This window comes from Anopheles gambiae, chromosome 2, assembly GCF_943734735.2.
Source record: "Anopheles gambiae chromosome 2, idAnoGambNW_F1_1, whole genome shotgun sequence".
In the NCBI taxonomy this organism is placed as follows: Eukaryota; Metazoa; Arthropoda; class Insecta; order Diptera; family Culicidae; genus Anopheles; species Anopheles gambiae.
Genome location: NC_064601.1, coordinates 113,487,832 through 113,509,430, shown reverse-complemented (window position 1 = coordinate 113,509,430; position 21,599 = coordinate 113,487,832). Strand labels below are relative to the sequence as shown.

General features: G+C 53.0%; 1 protein-coding gene across 7 annotated transcripts in view; it reads left to right on the top strand.

Moving 5' to 3' along the window:
- The window catches only part of LOC5666931 (probable WRKY transcription factor protein 1), a 29,093-nt gene extending 7,543 nt beyond the window's left edge, over nt 1–21,550 (top strand). For all 7 annotated transcript variants that reach the window (XM_061663751.1, XM_061663744.1, XM_061663745.1 and 4 more), the window contains 3 exons: nt 8,430–8,579; nt 12,768–13,633; nt 20,070–21,550. In XM_061663751.1, coding sequence (XP_061519735.1) covers nt 8,430–8,579; nt 12,768–13,633; nt 20,070–20,437 — 1,384 coding nt within the window. In that variant the 3' untranslated portion in view covers nt 20,438–21,550. The remainder of the gene's footprint in view (nt 1–8,429; nt 8,580–12,767; nt 13,634–20,069) is intronic.
- The last annotated feature ends 49 nt before the right edge of the window (nt 21,551–21,599 follow it).

Here is a 21,599-nt window from a genome sequence, read left to right as displayed (position 1 = left end):
ACCAGCAGCGTGTCCACGTTTTGGGTCACCTTCAAACTCCCGGTATCGTGTTTTTTTTGGGCTTTTCTCGGTCTTTTTTCGGTCTTCCTCCCGCCTCGTGCACGGTGTGTCGATCCCTTCGGTTTTTGGTGTGCAGCAAGTCGGGCGGGCACGACCACGACGGGGCAACGATGGCGATGATGGCGAAACCCATCGCGACCGACCGCGGGGACGACTACAGCGGGGTGGGTTTTTACCCGGGGCCTTGGGAATGTTTCCCCCTTGTCGTGCGAGCGCGCGCTCGCTGCCTTTGTGCTGCAGCTTGTGCGTGTGTGTGTGTCGCTGCCGATGCTTGGTGTGGTCATCATTGCCTGGTTTTGCGCTGAGGGGTGAAATATCCAACGCTGTCTCGCTCTCGCTCGCTCTCGCACATGCACACGTTGGCGACCGGACGTTCCCTCAATTTATAAGCTGGCAGCTGGCTCGGTTGGCTGGTTGAGCTGGGCTGGGCTGGCCTGGGGCCGTCGCGGCCTGTCTGGTGCAATGAAGCGTTTGGTGTAGTGATGTGTGCTCTCTGGAGCACACCCACGACTACGATCCGATTCCGATTATTGTTAGTCTGATTCCACCTCCGGCAAAATGGGAACCACTAGTTCCGGCCGGAGTTGTCTGGAGTCATTCTGAGTTTTTGGAGTTGTCCAGAGACGCCCAGAGTCTCCCAGAGTTGTCTAGAGTCGTCCTGAGTTTTCTGGAGTCATCCGAAGTTGTCCGGAGTCGTTGGGAGTCGTTGACAGTTGTTCGGAGTCGTCCGGAGTCGCCTGGAATTGTCCAGAGATGCCCAGAGTCTCCCAGAGTTGCCCGGAGTCGTTCGAAGTCATCCGGAATCGGCCTCTGGGCGATTTTGGACAACTCCGGAAGACTTCACGCGATTCTGGGTGACTTTGAATTACTCAAGGAGTCGCTGGAAGTTGCTCGGAGTCGTTGAGAGTTGTCCAAAGACGCCCCTAGGCGCCCCGAGTAGCTCAGAGGCATCCAGAGTTGTCTAGAATCGTTCGAAGTCATCCGGAATCGGCACCCGGACAACTCCAAGCGATTCTGGATGACTTTGAATGTTTCAAGGCGACTCCGGATGACTTCGAACTACTCTGGACGACTCCGGACGACTTCTAACGACGCTGGGCGGACCTACCTTCCGGAGTCAGTTCTGATACTATCGGTGTCCACTCCAAATTTTTGCCGACGTTACCCATCACTAGTTTGGTGTGCATCTCGCGTGGGCTGGACCGTTGCTTGTGGGAGAAGATTGTAATGGTGGACGTACGATTTTCCCCATCCAATCCGTCCTTTTGCTGGTATCTCACGGCTCCAAATCCCTAAAAGAGGGAACTACCTGGCATCCGAGGTTTTTTAGAACTTCCTTGCCAAAGTCAGTATAAGTCTGTGTATGTTTGCTTGCTCCAAATGCTGGAATGTTCATCCCGCTCAACCCGTCGATCAGTATTCTAGAATGATCGTACGATCGGGTTTTCCTTCATTTTCGGCACGGAGGTTTGGATTTGTTGCTGCTGGAACACTTGGGCACGGTTTTGGTCGACGGCGGATGTAGAGACAGGTGCGCGGAACCAGGATCGTCAGCCAGCATGAGCATGCCCCTCGACGACGTGGTGCGGCGGTGGCAGCTGAGCGAACAAAAGAAGGAACGGTAGAAGAGAAGCAAAAAAAAACCCAGCGGTGGTGTGCTGTGGTGTGTGCTTGGATAAACTCAACCGACCGGACGACGTTGGCGCTGAGGTCGGTCGGTTGCTAGCTGCTGCCTGGCTCTCTGGCTGTGCCTGTGTACGGCTGTGTTGGTTGCTCTGTGTTCGATGGCGATGATCACTGCCAGCCATCCACTTCCTTCCCTTCCGCTTTCCCTCCCCTCCTTCCTTTCCCTTCGGTTCCGCGACGCTCATCAGCAAGTGACCGACCCAAAACGCGACCGCCGCCGCCGCCGCCATTGGCATCGACCATCGTCATCATCACTCGCTGCTGCTGGCGCGATCGGCACGAATGTTGTTGTCGTCGTTGCCGCCGCCGTTGTGTGTGTATGGTGGTGGTGGTGCTCATCCGGCATTGGCATGATGATGTTGATGATGGTCGGTCTCTCTCCGGTTTGGTGCGCGGTGGAGGTGGAGGTGGCGGCGGTGGCAAACGGGCAGCTAGCTCTTGGTGTGTTGTTGCACGCGCATCCGCTTCCACCACACTCACAGACCGACCCACTGTGCTCTGTTTCCCACTGGCTTGTAACGAAGAGGGTGAAGGAGCGGTTGATGGAAGGCGCCCCTCCACCATCACCCACCGCACTGACGAGTTTCCCTTGCGAATGGGATGGGGGAGGGCTCTATGGGTAGGTGGTTTTTCCCAATCAACGCAATGTTTTCGCTTTCGGTGCCGCGGGACCGCAGGAACTTGCTGATGATGACGATGATGATGATGATGATGGTGTGCCGCATCACCAGCAGCGCGACAAATGACACGGACAAATGAGCGCGGAGAGAGGGTTGTGGTGGTGGTGAGGAGTACCCGCTGGTTCGCTCGAATCGAACGCGAGAATCCACATCCATTCGTAATCGCTCCCCCTCAACCACAGCGTCAGTCCACCAGGCACAGTGATGGCGGCGTCCTCCATCATCAGTAGCTGATATCACGCGTTCAACACACACACACACACCCCCTTGTGGTGCCGCGGTGGTGCGCTCCCTCTCTCGAGAGGGCAGGCAGGCGGGCGAATGGCTCACAAACAACCAGCTAACCACACATTCCCAAGTTCGCCCGTGTGTGCCGGCCCGGGCTCGCTCGCGCACTCGATCGAGCACTTCTGGGGGCCGCCGCCGCCGTCGCCGTCGGCTGCTGTTGCTGTTGGTCGATTGCCAACCGGCCCATGAGCGGGAAAGAGAGCTACGTTCGGTGCGTGCTGCTGCAGTCCAGAGCTACCTACCAGCGAAGAAGAGGGTAGAGTCAGTGAGGGAGGAATAGGGAGAGGGGGGGGGGAGCAGGAAGCGCACGGGAAGGCGCAGCACGTTTTCGGAGCCATCGCCACCGACCGCCATCATCAACTCAACAGCAAAAAAACACACACCGAGCGCTCTGTGTAAGCGAGCGTGTGCCCTACTGGCACTGTAAAACCCATTCGTGGCTGTGTGTGTGTACAGTGCAGGTTTTACTGTAGGAACTCCCCAGCAGCGAGAAGCCCCACGCGCACACGAAGAGAGGAAGGGGAGGGAGGTTGAGGGACTGACCGGATGGGGTTGAGCAGTGGAAGTGGAGCAGCAGCAAGGGCGATCAGCAGCGTACACACGACCGTTTGCTTGCGCGCGGAGTTGCTGGGGACCCCTCTGGTTGCAGTTAAGTACACGCGTGCTCACGTGTATGTGTGTGTGTGTGTGGTGGGGAGGAGTTTGGAGTGGAGTCGGTCGTCCACTCTCCATGCGGTGACTTCTGACCATGTGCCCGTGGCAAGGCCAACCGGGCATGGCGAGCTGTTACTGCTGCTGCTGGTGGGGACTTTGGCAGGCCCACGACTACCTGACAGATGACACTATGGGTTTGTTGTAGTGCGGGAGGGGTCGAGATCATCATCTTGGGTATCTCCAACAGTGTAGATCACCTCTGACGCTGAGTTCTGGGAAGCTGGAGAATCTAGGGTCGTTTCTTGGATGTTCCAAAAACTTGTCTAATGTCCAACTCCAAGAATAAGTATCTGGATCTGATTATTAACCCTCCAGGAAGGTGATATCAGCAAAAAAAAAACTCCGCGCGTGTCCGTTATCATCCGAAAAGACCTGATGGACGGTCTCCCCCCTTGCAAGGCTTTTCGCCAATTCTTGCAAGACCTGGAGGGCTGCGGTCCGGCGGTCAACTTTCTTATCGGTGGGATCCGGACGGACCAAGGGAGTGTGGTGCGCAACTTGCCCGCAAGTCGTGTTCCAGGAAATCGCACTCGATCTTTATCTTCCAGGGAATGCGCACCAATTCCTGGAACGGTGGTTTTTGGTTTTGGGACACTCTAATCGCGCACATTCCCACCCAGCTCCAAAGTCCTATTTTTGGATGTTGGGGCTGCGAGTGGTATGAATCATGCGCGTGGTGCGCTCTTCCGAATGTGTCCTCCAATAGTGGGAGGGTACAAGTTGGGAACTATCTCTCTCCCGTACCCTGCTGTTTCTAACATTTTGGGTACATTTCATGGGTGTGTAATGGGTTTGCTTCTCCATCATCGCTTCTACCCCGTTCCCGGTGGCAACACCTGTCTGGCAACCTACTGCTTCTGGCTATCGGACAAAATCAATTATCCCAACACGACGCCCTCCCCTGGATGGTGTGTCCATCCAGATGGTCATTATCGTTGCTGCCAAGACAAAAGGTGTAACTTTCCACCGTGTGGTGTAGGAGTAGGAGGAGAAGGCCCTGGCTACCGCCAAAGCCCTGGTGCGACACCGTTTTATTATGTGCCGTAGATTTCATTGGCCGTACGTGCCGAGTTGAGAGTTTGCCAATTGCTGCGCCACTTACTGCGACCTCTCTCCCCCCCCCCCTCCATCTCGGGTCCTACTGGGGGTTTGGCACTTGGCACGGATGACTCACGGCGGTGCGTCCCGATGTGATGCGGTTGGTGTTTGCGACGGTGATTAATGCGTTGCCGCTTCCCATCCCGTGCTCTTCCAGATTGCTTCCCAGTTTGGAGGTGTGGGCTCTAAAAATATAGCGGAAATGGGATGCTTCATAACTATCCCACTATAAAACCTACTCATTAGCGAAGGGGTTTAGGGGGTCAGCTTCTGAGCTCCAGAGAGCTCAGAATCCGCTGTTGGGAGTTGTTGTGGTGGGTTGAGTCATGTAAAAGCTGCTGGTACAGCCGCACCACTTGTTCGATAAGAGCGTGTTATCTGTGGTTTTTTTTTTTTTTGGTGTGACCGTGGAAATTGAATGCCAACTCTGGCAACATCTGTGTGACAAGGATCGCAGCTGCAAGATTCGGCTCTAGGAGCAGCATCAGCTCCGGGTAGTTTCTGTTGCGAAAGTACTCCTTGACATCCAAAAGATGAAAAGCAAGGAAAGATTACCCACACACACAAACTGGATAGCCTTTCGAATTGGAATCGAAAGTGGAGGGGGATGGTAACAACAACAGCGGCCACCATCAGGCCAGCTAGAGCCAGCCAACCAGCTAGCCAGCCAGCCAGCCAGCAGCACAATGCATTAAACTCCAGCTGCCCGTTTTGCGGGCGAGAATGCGGGCAGGCAACACACGCCTGACAGCAGGTGTGTGTGTCTGCCCTGTCGAGCTCACCGCTTTCTCGATTCCCTTTTGAAGCCTAACCCCCTGGGCAAGAGACACACTTGGGCTTGGTGTGTGGCAGGGAGGTAGTGAAACCCAACGTACGTCTACGTGCCCTTTTGGACGGTCTGACGAAGCCCTTGGCGTGTGAGCCGGGCAAGCGCGCGCACGCCAGCTGGCATGCAATGCCTCAAAACCCCGAGGACCCTCTGCTTGGTGCGTGTGTGGAAGAAATTGGAGGTACTACCCGAAACCCGAACTCGGACATATGTCGTCCGAAGCTAGCAAGAGGGGGGAGAAGCGCACAACACAGGGTCTGGATGTTCAAAACGAAACTTGGGTGGAATATTTGGTGCAGCAGCAGGACGCCTTTTCTTCCCTGTGTCTTCTTGAGGACTTCTTGTTGGAGTTGGTGTCCTCCAGGGAGAGTCGCTCGCAACTTTAGCTCCAGCCCAGGGCTTGCTCGATCGGTTTGGAGTAGTTTGTGCATTTCTCCCCCTTATTTTCTTACGCCACATGAAGTCCTGGTGGCAAGTTCTCAATGGATGGGGGGAGGGGGGGGGGGGGGAGTAAAGAAGTCCAATAATAATCAGCGAAGCATGAGCAGCAGCGGCAGCAATCGGGAGGGTTTCTCCGTGGGCATGCAACGACGACAGCTGCTGCTGTTCAGTTTCCTTCTGCGCACTCCACCCTACTGTGCGTGTGTGTGTGTTTGGTGTGCCCGTTGGAGCGGAGGGGATCTAGGGGTCTTATAAAAAAAGATGATGCACCACACCGTCAAAGGGAGCTGGAAGCAATGAAGCAACAAGCTGAACTCGCAACACCCCGAAAAAACGCACTCAGAAGAGAGAAGAGGGTGTGTGTGTCTCTTCTGCGCATGTGTGTATCGGTGCAACGGATGAGGAGGATCGCGCTCAAAGAAGCGAAAAAGAAGAAGAAGATCAACGCGAGAAAAAATGAAACCCCTTTCCCCCCACACACACACACACACAACACCCACGGACTCTGTTGGCGGGCGGGCGCGCGCTGACTTGTCCATCGATCGGCGCGATCGCGCTGTGCGCGCAGGCCATTTTGTCCTTCATTCCGAGTCGGTGAGGGTGAAGGAAGGTACCGCCGCCAAGCAGTGTGTGGAAGCTTTTGCGAACTTTGGGTTGCTTCGTGTGTGTGTGTGCTGGATGGAATGAAGGTACTCGAAAGGAACCTTGAACTGTATTCTTCGTGTCTCTACCCCGATGATGGGCTTTTGGAGCGTTGGGAGTTTTAACACAAGCGGACTGGTTCGGTCCAGGCTGCATTTTTCGTTGCTTCAGAAGATCCTCTTCACAGCGGACACACCTTTTGGAGCATATTCTAGCTGTTTGGAAGGCCCCACGCCAGTCGGGTTGTCAGCAGGTCCCCCTCCCCCGATGGCCTGAAAATGTCGTGTTCCGTCGCCCCATACATCATCGCTTGTGTGTGGTGACGGTGGCGTTCCAACGATTTTTCTTATCGGTCGCCCAGGTCCAAACGCGCGCTCCCGGACGCGCCGCATGACGTGTGTGTGTGTGTGTGTTGGGTCCGCCAGAGCAGAGACCGACCAATCGCTCTCACCCCCTTTGTGTGCTCGCCTGTTGGTGGTGGTGGTGGTGGTTTCCCTTGCGCTTCTCTCGGTTGGGCACACGCTGCGTCCGGTGTGTGTTATATCTCTTGCGAGGGAGGAGGGGAAGGGTGGGGTGGGGGAGGGTGGTTACAGTTGCCCCGACAAATGGCGGCGCAGAGAGGGAGGTAGCAGTAGTCAGTCGCCACGGTGCGCACGGCCCGTAATCGCCTGCCAGGTCCACCCTTGTTCAGTCCGGGCATGCCTGAGTGTGTCTGTGTGCGTGTGTGGGAGAGAAGAAGCCACGGTGCGCAACGCAACAAACGCAACAGAGAGTCCAAGGGGGGTGGGAACAGGCAGGGGTGAGATTGGGTGTGTGTGCAAGCAACCCTCATTTCGGTTTCGGTGCGGCCGCCGCCGCCGCCAGTTGTGGCATTCTGTTTTCTTCTTACGTGCGCTCCCTCCCACCACCACCACCGCCACAAACTGTGTCGCGCTTTTAACCTACGGGGCTGCGGCACGGACCCAACACATTCACCCCTACCTCCCCTTCACCCAGCTCGCTGTGTAACATCTCATTGGCAAACTGAGTACCGAGCAGCAGCAGCAGCAGCGCACCGTGTCAGGTCCGTCATCGGCGGTCATTGTGCCCCATTCCGAGCAATCACCACCAACACCCGAGCGCCCTTCGATCGTCCACTTCCAGCGTCCCTCGATCGTCGTGTGCCACCGCCACCACGCCTCTCTCTCTCTCTCTAGTGCGTTAGGCCGGGGCGACTTTTGGCCCGCTGTTTGGCGTCATTGTAGCGCGCGCCGTGCGCCCAAGGGAGGAGGGGGTGATTCAAGCCCGACAGTGGTCGCCAGTCCGCCGCTGCCTACCCAAACCGAGAGTCGCACAAGTGTCACACTCCCTGGCTGTGTGTGTGTGTCGGTGTGTAATATTGGATTTTTTCATTGGCGAGCAGCAGCAGCGCGCGGAGTGATTACGACATTCTTTTCTGCGACGACGGCACACACAGAGCGAGAGAGGCCGCCGATCCCTGGCGGCAAGTGTCCGCCGACCTCGGGTTGACAGATTGCTGCTCACACACAAAGACGCACACAAACGCAGGCAAAAGCCCTGGTGAACGATGAGGAAATGAATTCTGAGCTCTCTGAAGGTTGGGATGAGCACAGGAATGTGCGTGTTCCTCCTGCGCTTGACGACGTGTCGTTGCTTAAAGGCCAACCGAATGTCTGGAAGCTGGAAGTTTACGTACTGCTGCTAATTGCTGATGTTCTCTCGCCTTCGTCGCCCTCTGTCACTACATCCCGTCCGGGCATAAGGGTCTCTCTGTTCTCTGTATACCTGTCAATATCCACTCCCCAAAAAGCAGCGAGAGCCGGCAAACCCTTATGATTAGATCTTGTTTTTCCGTGTTTTTTTTTACGGGGAAAGATGTGCATCTTCGCCCTCCCAAAATCCAAACTTTCCATCTTCCCGATACACTAACGCCCAAACTGTTTCTGTTTCTGCTCTTCTTTTCTTTCCATCGCGCGCTACACACAACGCAGCTGCAAGAAGTGGGTCGACTTTTGCAACCGGCCGGAGCTGTACAAGAAGTACGACGAGAACGGGCCGGAATATCTGTACAAAAGTTCCCGCATCTGCTCGGACCACTTTCAGCCGGCGGACTTCAACAATCCCAATCTCTTCAGCCAAGGGTAAGTTGTTTGCATTCGTGGTTCGGTTTCAGCATTTGAAGGGAGGAGATCCTTGGACCGGAGTGTGAAAAGTGACGGGGATGCTGGTTGGTTGGTTGGTTGGTGGGCACACAGGTACACAGCACCAGCACACCGAGGACACAGACCACAGACCCCCGTAGTCGAAGAGGGCAAACCTCAGGATGTTTAATGGCAGCAGTAACCAGCAAGCGCGGGGAACCTTGTTTTTGGAAAACCTTTTTCGGGGTCTACCTTTTCGATTGGACACCCCAATTTTTGGTGTGTGCGTTTGGTTGTCCCGTTCACTCTCTCTCTCGCTCGCTCTAATACTGTTCTGTGTTGCTCGCGCTCCTCCAATACACCCCTCTGGCGTCGTCAGGGACCGGATTTGGTGGAACGATTACCTCGCGAGCGAGCAGCGCGCACTCGCCCCCAGACACACCGGACACTTTCATGACCGGACGCGGCTGTTGGCAACGCGGTTGATGATCGTGGTGATGATGATGATGATGCGTTGGACCTTTGGACCGCGCACGAGCGCTTTCGGATCGGAGATCCGTCCACCGAAACCGAGAAGGACGCGCGCGCTGGTGGTGGTATTGCGCACCATCTCTCGGGCCGTGGCATGTCTGTTGCCCTCCGGATCTTTCTGGGTTGCAGCAGCAGCATCAGCCAGTGTCTACTTGTGTGTGTGTGTGTGTGTTGGCTCGAGGGGAGTTTCGCTGCGCCCGCGTGATCACAATCCGCCGTGGCCTTCTCGCGCACCGAGCTCCTAGCGGTGTTGGGCCTTTTAGCCGAGTTGGCAGAAATTCTCTAAACTGCTCCTCCATCTCCTTCATCTTCTTCTTCCTACCTTCTACCTTGCCAGCCGAAGTGTGTGTGGGGTTCTGTTTTTCTCCTAAGACCCTTTTGGCGAGTGATAAAAACGCGACCCGAGAGCGAGTGGGGTTTGCGAGCCCCGCCAGAAGTCGGTAGAGGGAACCTTCCGCTCCGATGCTGTTGCGCGCGGTTCCCATCACACACCACCCAACCCTTCGCTTTGTGAGTTTGAGTGTTTATTTATTTGCTGTCCGCTTACTGGCAGCGCCTCTCCCGGTTTTTGAGTTCCCACACCCAATCTCCCAACAACAAAAAAAGAGTGAAATCTCCCCCCTCAGAAACCAACGATCTCGCCCCGCGCGAAGGGTATTCGGAGGAGACTGTTTTGCCGTTGGGTTTCTGGCGTTTTTTGTTGCTGCCTCGGAAGCTGACATGCCTGGTTAGCGAGCCGCAAAAACGGCAACCAAACACACACACACACGCACACACAGAGAGAACAAGCGAGGCTGGCCTAGTCTGTTGCGGCGCGAGCAAAGACGGATGAAGAAGGTACTTCGTCGCGCGAAAATCTCGTCGCGCGTTCTTCCCACCAACGGACCAACAGGCCTGGCTTGGGATGATCTCTCGGCACATGCTAGCAAGCACAAAAAAAGGTTCTCCCCTCCTCCTCCCCCCCACCGACCAAAAAAAGTCACACCAAAGCCGAGTGATGTGTGTGTGTGGTGAGGATCTTTGATTTTGCCATCTCGGTTTTTTGGGGATGGGTTTTTGTTGTTGATGATGGTTGATGGTTGACGTCGTCATCTTTGCCGGGGCGTAACGCGCGACCGCACACACCCATGCCCACAGAGAGAGAGATAGAGAGAGAGAGAGTAAGCAAGAGAGTGAAGTGTCAAAGCAAAAAAAGTCTCGCGGTCAGTAAAAAAAACACAAGAACGTATATACGCAAAACCCCAAGCGTATCGACAGCAGCAGCAGCCCGCGAGCACAACACCTTGTTCCGCAAGTCTCAGTCCCGCCGCGTGGCGCAACGAACGAGAGATGGGGAAACGAGATGGGAAACCCCTTCGGCATCATCAGCAGCCAGCAGCAGCCCCCTTTAAAATAACTTGCCAGCACGGCAGCAGCACCAGCAGGCAACACCCGGGGAGAACCGTTTTGCGTGCGATATACACTCCATCCTCGCGCGCGCACGCGGGGAAGGTTTTTGGTGTCGTAAAATCGACGACCTGGCTGGCGTAGGGAAACGGAACCCCGGCGTTGAAGGTGTAGAGTGTGTATCCCGTGTCCACGGCGATGACGACGACGGCGACGAAGGAGAATTTAATGGTAATCGATTTCCTTGGCTCTTTCTTGAACCGCTCTTCTTCCCTCTTGTGTGTGTGCGTGTGTTGTGCACTCTCGTTCCACCCACAGACAAAGGGAGGGGAGGGAGATGCAGGTAGGCCAATGGTTTGTCTTCTCCGGGTGTGTTCCAGTAAGGGCAGCTCGAGAAGAAACAACAGGCAAGGAGCGGACCGGTGAGACTAATTTACTCGACCTTATGGGAACACGGCAAGTCTTTCGGGCTCTTCGGGGTCTGGCGGGCGTGGTGCTGGTGGAGAGGAGGAGGGTCTCTTTTATCCCTTACGAAATAGTGGGGAGCGGGGAGGAGAAGAGCAGGTTCCCGCCTGTGTTTTCTTGCGTTTCTTGGGGTTTGTTGGAGTTGGCGGGCTGGCTGGTTGGTTGGTTGAGGCTGTGTGAAATTAACTTTCCTTTTGGGCCGTTTTGGGGGGGGAGGGAGGGGACTCGCTTTCAATAAAGGAAGCGTCTCCCACGCGTACCACCACCTCCCCTGCCACCCTTCTCTTTTCGGGGGTCGTTTTGGGCCGGAGGAAACTTTTTGCCAAACTCCAGCTCAGGTCCTCCTCAAGTGTGGGTTCGCTTTTTTGCGCCGTTGAGATGGATGGGAACTTTGAGGAGAATTCCTCCTCCCAAATAAAAAAAGCGACCCTCTTCCTTACACGGGTTTTTGCGCCTTCCGAACGGGCCACGGGAATTTTGACAAACCATCGAAAATGTGCGTTTCTCTCTCTCTCTCGCTCGCTCCCTTCGTCAATGTCAAAACCGTAATGGTGGTGTGTCCCTCCACGAGCGAACATCGCATCCATAAGTGCGACGAAAAAAACACCCCCCCTTCAATTCGAAACTCCAGGTAACACTCCGCGCGCAACACCACACCAAATCACACGACTACAGAGACCCGCGCGCGGCTGGCCTCGAACTCCGCAGCGGGCGTACCGTTTGCCGAAGCGTGAGCAGTGCTCGCTCACTTCAGCCTCCAAACACATACACACACAGACAGACAGTGCCGAAGGATTGGAAGGTTGGTTGTGGCTGGTTGGCACCGGTTTCGCTTCGGTTCTTCGCCACACTGCCGTCGGGGTTCGTCATGCCCGTACCCTTCTGGCTGGTTGGCTGGCTGGGCTGGCTGCGTGTTCCCTTACCTGCCCGCGCGACTGTGTTTGTGCGCTCAACCCAGGGGGTTGTCGTGTCTTGCGGGCCCCTAAATGCCCCTGAAACTATCCCCGGCGCCCGGCCACGGGCATTTTTTACACCCCGAGCCCAAAAAAAGGCCAAAGAATCGATACCACGATGAGAAAACCTAAAGGGATGAGGATGGTACACCGGATGGTACGATACCTTTTGCGGTCATCTGGTGGCTGGGGTCTGGTACATCAGCGCGCGCAGCCTCAACGTGTTTTGGGACCAACCGGAGGAGAAGAGGATGGCTTATGTGTGTGTGTGTATGTCCTCTAACTATCATTCACGTTCCCGCGTGAACCATCCTTGGCATTCTTCAAGCTTCTTTTTTGTCTCCTTCTCGTTCCATCATCTCTTGCTTTTTTTCGGTTTACGTTTCGGTTCGACACACAAACTCCGAACACTCCTCCCGGAAAGTTCCCCAGGTCCGATCGGTTGCCGAGCAGCAGCATATCCGGGATGATGGTGTGTTTGGGCAGTAAAAAGTGGCATCAACCCAGCACCATCGAGCTCTTCGTATCACACAAAAATCCTAATAAATGTTTTTTCTTCTTTTTTCTCTCTCCCTCTCTCTCTCTCTCTCTGCACTCCAAAATGACCTCTGGGATTGGTGATGATGTCCTTTATCTCGCCCGCAATGATGGACGGCACAAAAACGGCACTCACGGAAACGCGACGACTTGTGCGTTGGAACGTCGTTACCAACACTCTGCTGACGTCACATCGATTGGACCCCTCGCATCCCGTGTCGGTGTGCTGCTGGCGGACGAAATATCTGGCACGAACGCTCATTAACACCTCTGCCGGGCTGTGTTTTTTTTTTGGTGTTCGGGCGCGCGCGCATAGGCTCAAAAAAGGCTCGGTACCGTCCGTGAACCCGGCGAACTTGGAAGCGGCAAAGCCACACGGTGGTAATGGTGGAGGCAATGGCATCGGCAGTGGCAGTGGCGGCGGTGGTGGCAGTGGCAGCAGCAATGGCGCCGGCTCACCGATCGATGAGAAGCTCCTGTCGGCCGTGGCCTCGATCCCGAACCTGCACACCAACCTGTCGCTCATGATGGCTGCCGTCGCGGCGGCCGCCACCCAGTCCGCCAGCCAGAACGCGAGCCAGCTGAGCAGCCTGACCGCCAGCCTGAAACGGTCCGCCTCGGCCATGAGCGGCGGCAGTATGGTGGCAGCAAGCCAGGGGACGACAGCGTCCACGACGACGCCCACCGCGACCACGCCCGTCTCCTCGTCGAAGCGCAACCGGGCGGTGCCGCCGCTGGCCGCACCGACCGGCGCCCTTGCCAACCTGATCCAGCGCCAGCAGCAGATCAAGGAGCAGCAGCTAAAGGAGCAGCAGCTGAAGGACCAGCAGCGGAAGGCGACCGCCCTGGCCGCGCTCGGGCTCGTGAACGGGCAGGTGTCCATCACGCCCGCCATCATCGGTACGCCGCCGAGCAATGGTAGCAGCAACAACAACCACCACCACAACAACCACCACCACAACAACAACAACAATGGTGGGGCGATCTCGCTCGTGACAACGAAAAAATCTAGTGCCAACAACCATAACAACAACAACAACAACAACAACAACAACGTGAGCAACCATAACCACAACCACCACCAGCAGAGCGGAAAGCTGAACAACAGCAGTAGCAGAGGGCGCTTGTTGGATCACAGCGAGTACGGGCTGAACATGGTCGACATGGATATGACCGCCGGAGGTAGGTGCTGGCCAATGCACGATGCGTTATCTGCGTTAAAGCTTTTGGGACTTCAATTTCAGAGACCGTGGATTAGTAGGATCGCGTGACTTGGGACACAGAGAGGGGGCCTGGGACATTGTAGAGAGAGAGAGTACGTTGCGCGCACGATAAGCGTTTGGATACGTTCCCAATCGGTGCGGCCCAATCTGTGATGACCCAACGCGCGTACGACGACCAGCGCCATCATTTGCCACCGTGTTCCGATCGACTTAACGACCCGTTGTCACCTCCAAGGTCATGCGCACGCGGTGTGAGCGATGTGTTGTGTGTGCCATTTCAGCGGCTCATCTCACCTGTGCTACGCTCCAGCACAGCCACACAGACACACACGCGGGTCCACTAATGAAGGCTGCCACCAATACCACCACCATCCAACAGCTCCCGGGCCAGTTCTCCCAGGTGCTGGTGGTATGGTGGCTGCGCGAGAAAACGGGGGAACTTGGGCAAAAAGGGGAGTTCCGGATGGAGATCTTTGAGCAGCACAAAGACTGTGCTGGCTGGCCCCCCGTTAAAGGTGTGGAGGTTGCCAGCTTCTTTTTTTCCATCTGCGTTTGTTCTTCGTTGTAACGCTGGGGGAGAAAATATGTCTGCGTGTGTGTGGGGGCTTCTTTTTCTTCCCCATTTTGTGGCGACCCCTCTTTGGCATCTTGTGGCACACGGCACCTCCGGAGATGTACGCGTTTTTGCACGTTCTCTCTATACCTGCACGTTCGCGTGTGTCGTCGTCTGTCACGGGTGGTAGTGTGTTTATGACGGGGGAAATCCCAAATACCTCATCCCTCGCTCCAGCCCAGAGGCATGGCATGATAATGGCACTGCGTGCGTTGAAGCATGTCAGCGGCAAAGGGTGTGGGGTTTGGTGAACAAAAAAAAAGGCTGGATTTCGGAGTCCAAACTCCAAATGGTGTAATGGTTTGGCCATTGTGGTGTGCTTCGTGATATTCAAGCTGGAATGTATGTCACTTGAATGATTGACTATTTTATATACTGCCGAATGGCAGAGTAGAGCGATTGTACAGAGGAGAAAGAGTAGGATCCGGATAACTTCAGGGGCAAGGAAAGCTTAGAATCGTTTAGGAACATCATTGTATCACAAACACAAACTCTCGTATCTGTTGAGATGTGTGTATCTCTTTTGCGTGTTGGTCATGAAATTGGCTCACTCGCCCCCATGGGAGGACTCAAGGCCATTCTACTACAGACATGACGAGTGTGGCCGCTTGTATCCACACACTCTTTTACTACTATATCAGTTCATTCACAAAAACGTAAAAACATACAACGACGGCAAAGGATTGTTTAGAGGAGCTTATAACATGGCGATGGCGTTGCAGGTGGGGTGAACTCTAATCGCCAACATCTGGCAGGATGTATACGTTTATAAGAGCGTACAAGTAACAGAGAGCGAGTGAGAGAGATAGATGGGAATTTTCTCAATCGCCGGACTGTGTCATGTGTCCATGTATTTGTCGACATGCCCCCCAGACACACAAGGCACTGGCCGAGTCCGAATGGCGCATGGTCGATGGTGACATTTCGTCCGAGTGCGATGTTGTTTTCCCTTTTCCTTCCAGAGTAGTGTACTCTGCATGCATGCCGCGACGGCTTTTTAGTGTTCGTGTGCGCAGAAGAATCCTTTTCCCAGTCGAAGGTGGTGAATGTCAGACGGCGTGATAACTCCATTTCCAACTGTTGCTTTTTGTGCATCCACGTATAGGTGGTGGAAAAGATGCGATGATGAGAGGGGGGTCGTTCGGAATGTTCCAACGTCGGAAAATAGGAGAAAAAGCTCTCTAAAGTGGCAATGTATAGGTTCACTTTTACTTCTTCATCGTTTTTGTTGTGCGTTCTAAATTCTTTGAACAATTCATTCATTCAACAAGTGGCCCTAACAACTCTCTCCCTCTGTTGCTTACAGGTGGTATTGGATTTAAATTTAATTTTCATATCCCGGCTTCAAGGATAGATAAGCAAACGTGTGTTGCTGATGAAGAGAGTTGATAAGATCCTGACGAAACTTTGTGTGGAAGCTTTGCAGCGTGCCTGGACATAGAAGAGTGCACTTACGCGCTTTGTTTTATCAAAACATGACCTACATAAACAACACACAATGGCTTCTGCTGCGGCACAAGTAGCGCACAAGCAGACGCGTCGTTTGTTGTTTTTGTTGTTGTGTGTGTTTGTCCCGTCCTCCGCTTTATCTGTCTAGCCGTTTGGGAGAGGAAGAAGAAGACACGCATGTGCAGACGCGGCTCTCTACACCTTAAAAGTCTCGAAGTCATCGTCGTCATCACTGTTCGTCGCCGTCCAGGCAAATCCCGATTCCCCGTATCTCCCCACGGGGAAGGCAAACTGATACTGATCGCTCTCTCTCTCTCTCTGCTGTGTTTGTATGTCTCTCTGTTTTGTTGTGTTTGTGTGAACTTACCGTCACGACTGCGTGTGTGTTTTGTCCAATCTTCCGTGCGCCTTCAAAACAGCGCCTCCGAAGAAGGGAATGACAAAGGTGCTGGCCAGCAACGCATTGGTGTATGTCTCACTCCCCCGGTGAGGAGGCTTCTTTCTTACCAGCAAACCCGCCCGCGCCCCGTGTTGGTCGTTGGGACCACCCAATTCCGGTCCGGTCAATCGGGTATGTGTGTGAAGGTCATAGCCACACTGCTGCTGCTGGTGTGGTGGTCACTGGAGTGGCCGTAGTAGAATAAGCCGGTCGCGGTTCTTCACCCGCTGCTGGACCGAGTTTACCTCGTTTCAATAATCCTCCCACCTGAGGTGAATGCTAATTGCGTGCGTCGTGTGTACGATGTTGGGCGATGAATGTATATTGCAAGCGGTAGCGGCAGTGTGTGAGGAATAAGGTGAGGTATTTTCTCCGTGGGTGACAGGACTGCTCTACAGTCGTGTTGGTATTGTATGGATCGTTCAGTCTGCTCGTTCTTGGTTCGAATCTCAGATAAAAAATGGAATGTTTTAAATTATAGACAGGAACCGCTTACTAAAAAACATCTAGTAGGCATATTGGGGTTGGGGGGGGGGGGGGGAGGTTCCATCCAAAACAAAATCAAGAAGACAATCGTGTGTGCGTGTGTGTTTTGTTGATGTCGATTAGCTTTCTTTGTGTGTGCACACGTGCTCTTTCGTCGCGCGACCGACCGCTCAACTAACAAAGCAATCAATGCTTTTTAATGATGCACATATATATGCTTTTTCTATGTGTTTGCTTGCATGAGGTGTGAATGGAATAATACATACACGCGAGACGCCGCCGTCGCTGCCGCCGGTGGAGGTCATTGCTGTTGTTGTTTTCACGCAATTCTCTATTGACCTAGTGAGGATAGGGGGGTAGAGGGACGCCTTGTCTAGTGTTGTGTGTGCGAGAGAGAGGTGGGGGGGGGGCAAAGAAATGCGAGAGAAAAACAAAACCCCAAAAGAAACGTCATCCCTTCCTCACTACGCCCCTATACAAACGCAATCGCAATCGCGCAATCGCGCAACGAACTGTTGGGGTTTCTTCTTTTAAATAAAATCCTCGATAACTCGATCTGATGTGTGTTTCGGAGCGAGAGAGAATATTTTTAAGAATGTGTGCAAAAATAGAACAAAAACGCACACGCCGACAACGCCGTCTTGCGAAGAACATATGTACGCGCGCAACAAGCGGCGGCAGTGGCGTTTGCGCACTCCAATCGTACACGCACTTTTCTGCTCGTGCGTCTTTCTCTCTCTATCTTTCTCTCGGCAGAAGGGACGGAGGAGAAAATACAAAACTCGACACACAGACACATTTTCCCTTCTCACCACCTGTTTTGCGTGGGAATGTATCGCTCTGTCTCGTTTTAAATAAGCGTAAAACAAGAATAGTTCCACGGCGAAGGGGACCAGCAAAAAATCAAGCAACAGCAACAAGAGAGCATGTGTCCGCGCGCGCTCGCGCTCTGGTTCCGCGGTGTCTTATCAGATTCCAAACAAAGGGGAAAAGAAGCACACACACATATACAAGCACTACTAGAAAGATAGTGCGTCTCTATGTGTGTGTGCGTGCGCGAACCTTTTGCTGAATGAATGAAAGTGAAGCCGCGTGAAGTCTAAGACGACGAAACACGGAAAGCAAACGGGCGGCGGCGAGGAGAAGCGACGTGCTGGTTCGCGCAAAACCGCCTTTTGGCCGAGATTGGCGTAAACAAAAACGAATAAAGCGTTGTTGTTTAGAGTGGCAGCAAAAGAAGAGCAGAAGGGAGGAGGGGCCACATTGACGCAATGGCAATGACGTCGGTGTTGCGCTTGTTTTGACGCGCGCGTGTGTGACACCCTTCCGCCACTGGTTGTATATATGCTGTTGAATGACATACACATATAATGCTAATAATGTTTGCAGCACCATACAGCGGCCAAGTTCAATACACTCTTACCCCAGCAGCCGGTGGCCGGGCCCGGCTTTTTACTTTTCTTTCTTTTACAATATTGCATACCTCCCAATCCCATCTTCTTCTTGTTTCTGATGCGCAATGCGCGCAGCAACATAAAACGAAACCGAAAGTATGCCGGCGCGCGCGTGCCTTTCCTTATTAATCATCCATTTAAAAACACAAACACGCACAAGAATGTGCAGAAACAACAGAACCAACCAAACACATAAGAGAAGAAACGAGGAACGAGTTAAAGCGCAACAGTGTGATGTTTTGTTTTGATTCTTGTGCCGTTCTTTTCCTACTTTTACTGCTGCCCCCCTTTATTTTTGTCTACTTTTGCCTTCGTCTTCGTCTATGATTCATGATCGTCATCGTCATCATGATCGCAGTGTTTGTTTGCTAATCAACTTCACCACGTGATTTGCTCTGTTATTTGTGCACGCGTTTACCTCGTTTATGCTTCCTCTCTGCTTTTCTCTGTTTCTGTTCTGTTGCTGCGTGCGTTTCTTTCTCATGGTTTGTCTTGCATCGTGTTCGTGTGGTGTGGTGTTGTTGTTGTTATGCTGCTAAGTTTCGCTTTTTAATTCAATCTCTGTCTCGTGCCTTCTCTTTCACAAGGGTTTTCTCTTATGCATTGTAATATAGACCTAGATCTCCATCGTGCCTTCAATTCTTGTCGTGAACACGTGAACATCCCCACAATGCTTCCAATCGTGGCTGCTGCTGTTGATCCTAATGCCCCTTGGTAACTAATCACGATCAAGTCCACGGTCACATGCCAGCCCAGCAAGTAGCAGCCAACACCAGCCCCAACACCAGCCACCAAACCACACGCAAAGAGAACCGGTTTTTTCTTCGCGCATTTGACCTTGAGTCGGCCCGAGCCGCGCGCATAACGGAGCGAGCAGCGCGGCTGTTTTCCTTCCAATCATTCCAACCACCGTGTTTGGGAATGGGCGGGGGGAGAGGGGGTTAGGCTAATTTTAGCCATCAAATTCACCACCACCACACACACTGAGAGTGGCGTTGGAGCGAAACGAAATGCATTTCAGCATAAAAAAAACATGTTTTTTTGCTACTATTTCTATGCGGTGGTGGGTTTTTCCCCCTGTATGCGCCTTGTCATGCGAAAACCAGTTCTTGTGTGTGTGTGTGTTTTAACCGGTCGGTGGTTTATGTTTACTCCTTAGAGATAGAGAGAGAGAGAGAGCGAGAGAGGGAAAAGTGGAGTAAAAAAGTGCATCAATGACTTTGAATTGCACCTGCTGATTGCATTGGTGATTGCGTAAGGAAAGCAGCCACCCACCCAGACACCACCTCAGTCTCACGATTGCTTGATAGTTGATGAAGCGTGGGAACTGTGGGGAGGGAAGAAACAACGCGACCTCTTGATCCACACATTATCAGCTTCGGCTTTGCTTCTTATCCAATCTGCGGAGGAGGAGGATGAGGAGGAGGAGGTGGAGAAGGAGGATATACCACACGCACCGCACAAGAAAACCCGCAACATTGTAGGCGGCAAGCCCATTGACCTATGCGTCTGCGGTTGGTGGATGATCTTATCAGCCTGGGGGAAGTTCCAAGAAAATGACGGATACACGATAAATTGTACCAAAAAGCAACAGTCACAGTTAGAAATAGCTGCTGCTTCTCCCTTTCATCCAGCCACGATCGACGTTATCGCCGTGTTTGCCGGGAACGTGTCGCTAACTCTCATAAGTACGAAGAAAGCCTCACGAAAATCTGCCTTGCAATTCGAGGAGTGCGTGAAAGATAAGGACCCGGGGAGCTATTCCTGGAGCAAGGTTGTTTCCGCTTAAAATCAGTGCGCTCTCCTAAGATTTATAAGATTAGTTGCGTTGAAAATTGATTAATTAATTATCTAAAGCCGCTCTCCTAACCTCTGCAGCTTTCGAATGAATTCCTTCTTCTTCTTCTTCTTCTTCTTTACTAAAGAACTTCCTCTTCCATTTTTCCAATTGCAGAATCGTCCGAAGGTGACTCGAGCTATCAAAACTCGGCCGACGAGGACTACGCGTACCACCAGAAGCTGAAGGTCGCCAAGGTGGAAGCGGTCATACCGCCGTCGCTCAAGTCGCAGCTGACCGTTACGCCTGCCGGTGCCGTAACCAACACGAACACCACCACCACCATCAACAACAACAGCATCCACAACGTGAACGCGAATGGTGGCGGGCTGGTGGAGGAGCTCCACATCGACTACAAGGAAAAGTACGAACAGACGCTGAAGGAGCTGTTCGCCTGCCGGAAGATCGTGAAGAACCAGAACAAAGCGATCCAGCAGCAGCAGAAGGAGATCGATTTCCTTAACCTGCTGCTGAAGGAGAAATGATCCGAAGTGGTGGCGGCGGTGATGGTAGCGGATCATCACACCCGTACCCCACCCGTAGTCCGTTCCGGTTGCTCCGGAACCGATTCCGGTGGCGTTCTGTTGGCGTGCTAGGACAAAAGAGCACGGTTGCAAGTGTGTCCTCCCACCATGGGGAAGGTTAGCAGTTACCATTCATGGCATCATGTGGGGGCCGCCGGCGCCTGTTTTGGAAAGGGGAAAGTTTAGCGAGGGGGAGGTAAATACGTTAGTGTAAAATAAAAGTAGAAGGAAATAGTAGCAGCAGGAACATTCCATTTGCCACCTTTTCACCAACAAAACAGGCGAGGCGTGGTCAATCCACGCGTCTCTTCAACAACCACAATTTGTACATAGAAGGGAAGGTTCTGAGGGCATTTAGGTAGACAGAGGACACACACTGGAAGAACGCCATGACACAGGACACAACAGATTGGCGAGGTATTAGCTATCCGTTTGGTAATTTAACTTTCTAACTGATAAAAGGGATACGGGGGGCGAATAGTAAATTTAGCAGGTTGGTCAGTAAAGAGAGAGAGAAAGAGAGCTAGTGAGGAAAGGACACAAATAGTCGCCAAAATAGTGTGGTGGGGTAAGCGGTTGGAAGCGAAAGTGAACACGGCGGAAGTAACTAGAATACAAATAGCAGCAGCAGCAAGCATTATGTATAGTTAAGTAAGTTAAGCTTAAGGCATTTGGGATTTCTATCGGATGTGTGTTTGTTTGTGTGTACGCATATTGTTTGTGTCTTGTTAGAACAAACACATTTACAGACACAGACACAAACAACTGCAATTTCGGCTAGGTGTAATATTCAACAGGTGTGTGATTGAAAAACAGTGTTGTGCAATCAACACACAGAGTAAGAGAGAGAGAGAGAAGAGAGAGAAGAGAGGGAGAGAATAGGAAAAGTAAGGCTTATAGTAAAAAAGAAAGTCAATACACAAAAAACAGGAAGAAATATTATTTAAAAATGAAAAAAGATGGGGTTTTTTGGAGGTGTGTAAGAGGTCACACTGCTGTCGTCACGGTTTCGGATAGGAAAGGGTAGTAGAGGTAGTAGAGGTCGACGAAGATTGTATTTTGTGGTGGTCGTATTGAGAAAAAAACGTATTAAAAAAACAAAACACAGGAATAAAAGGCGCCT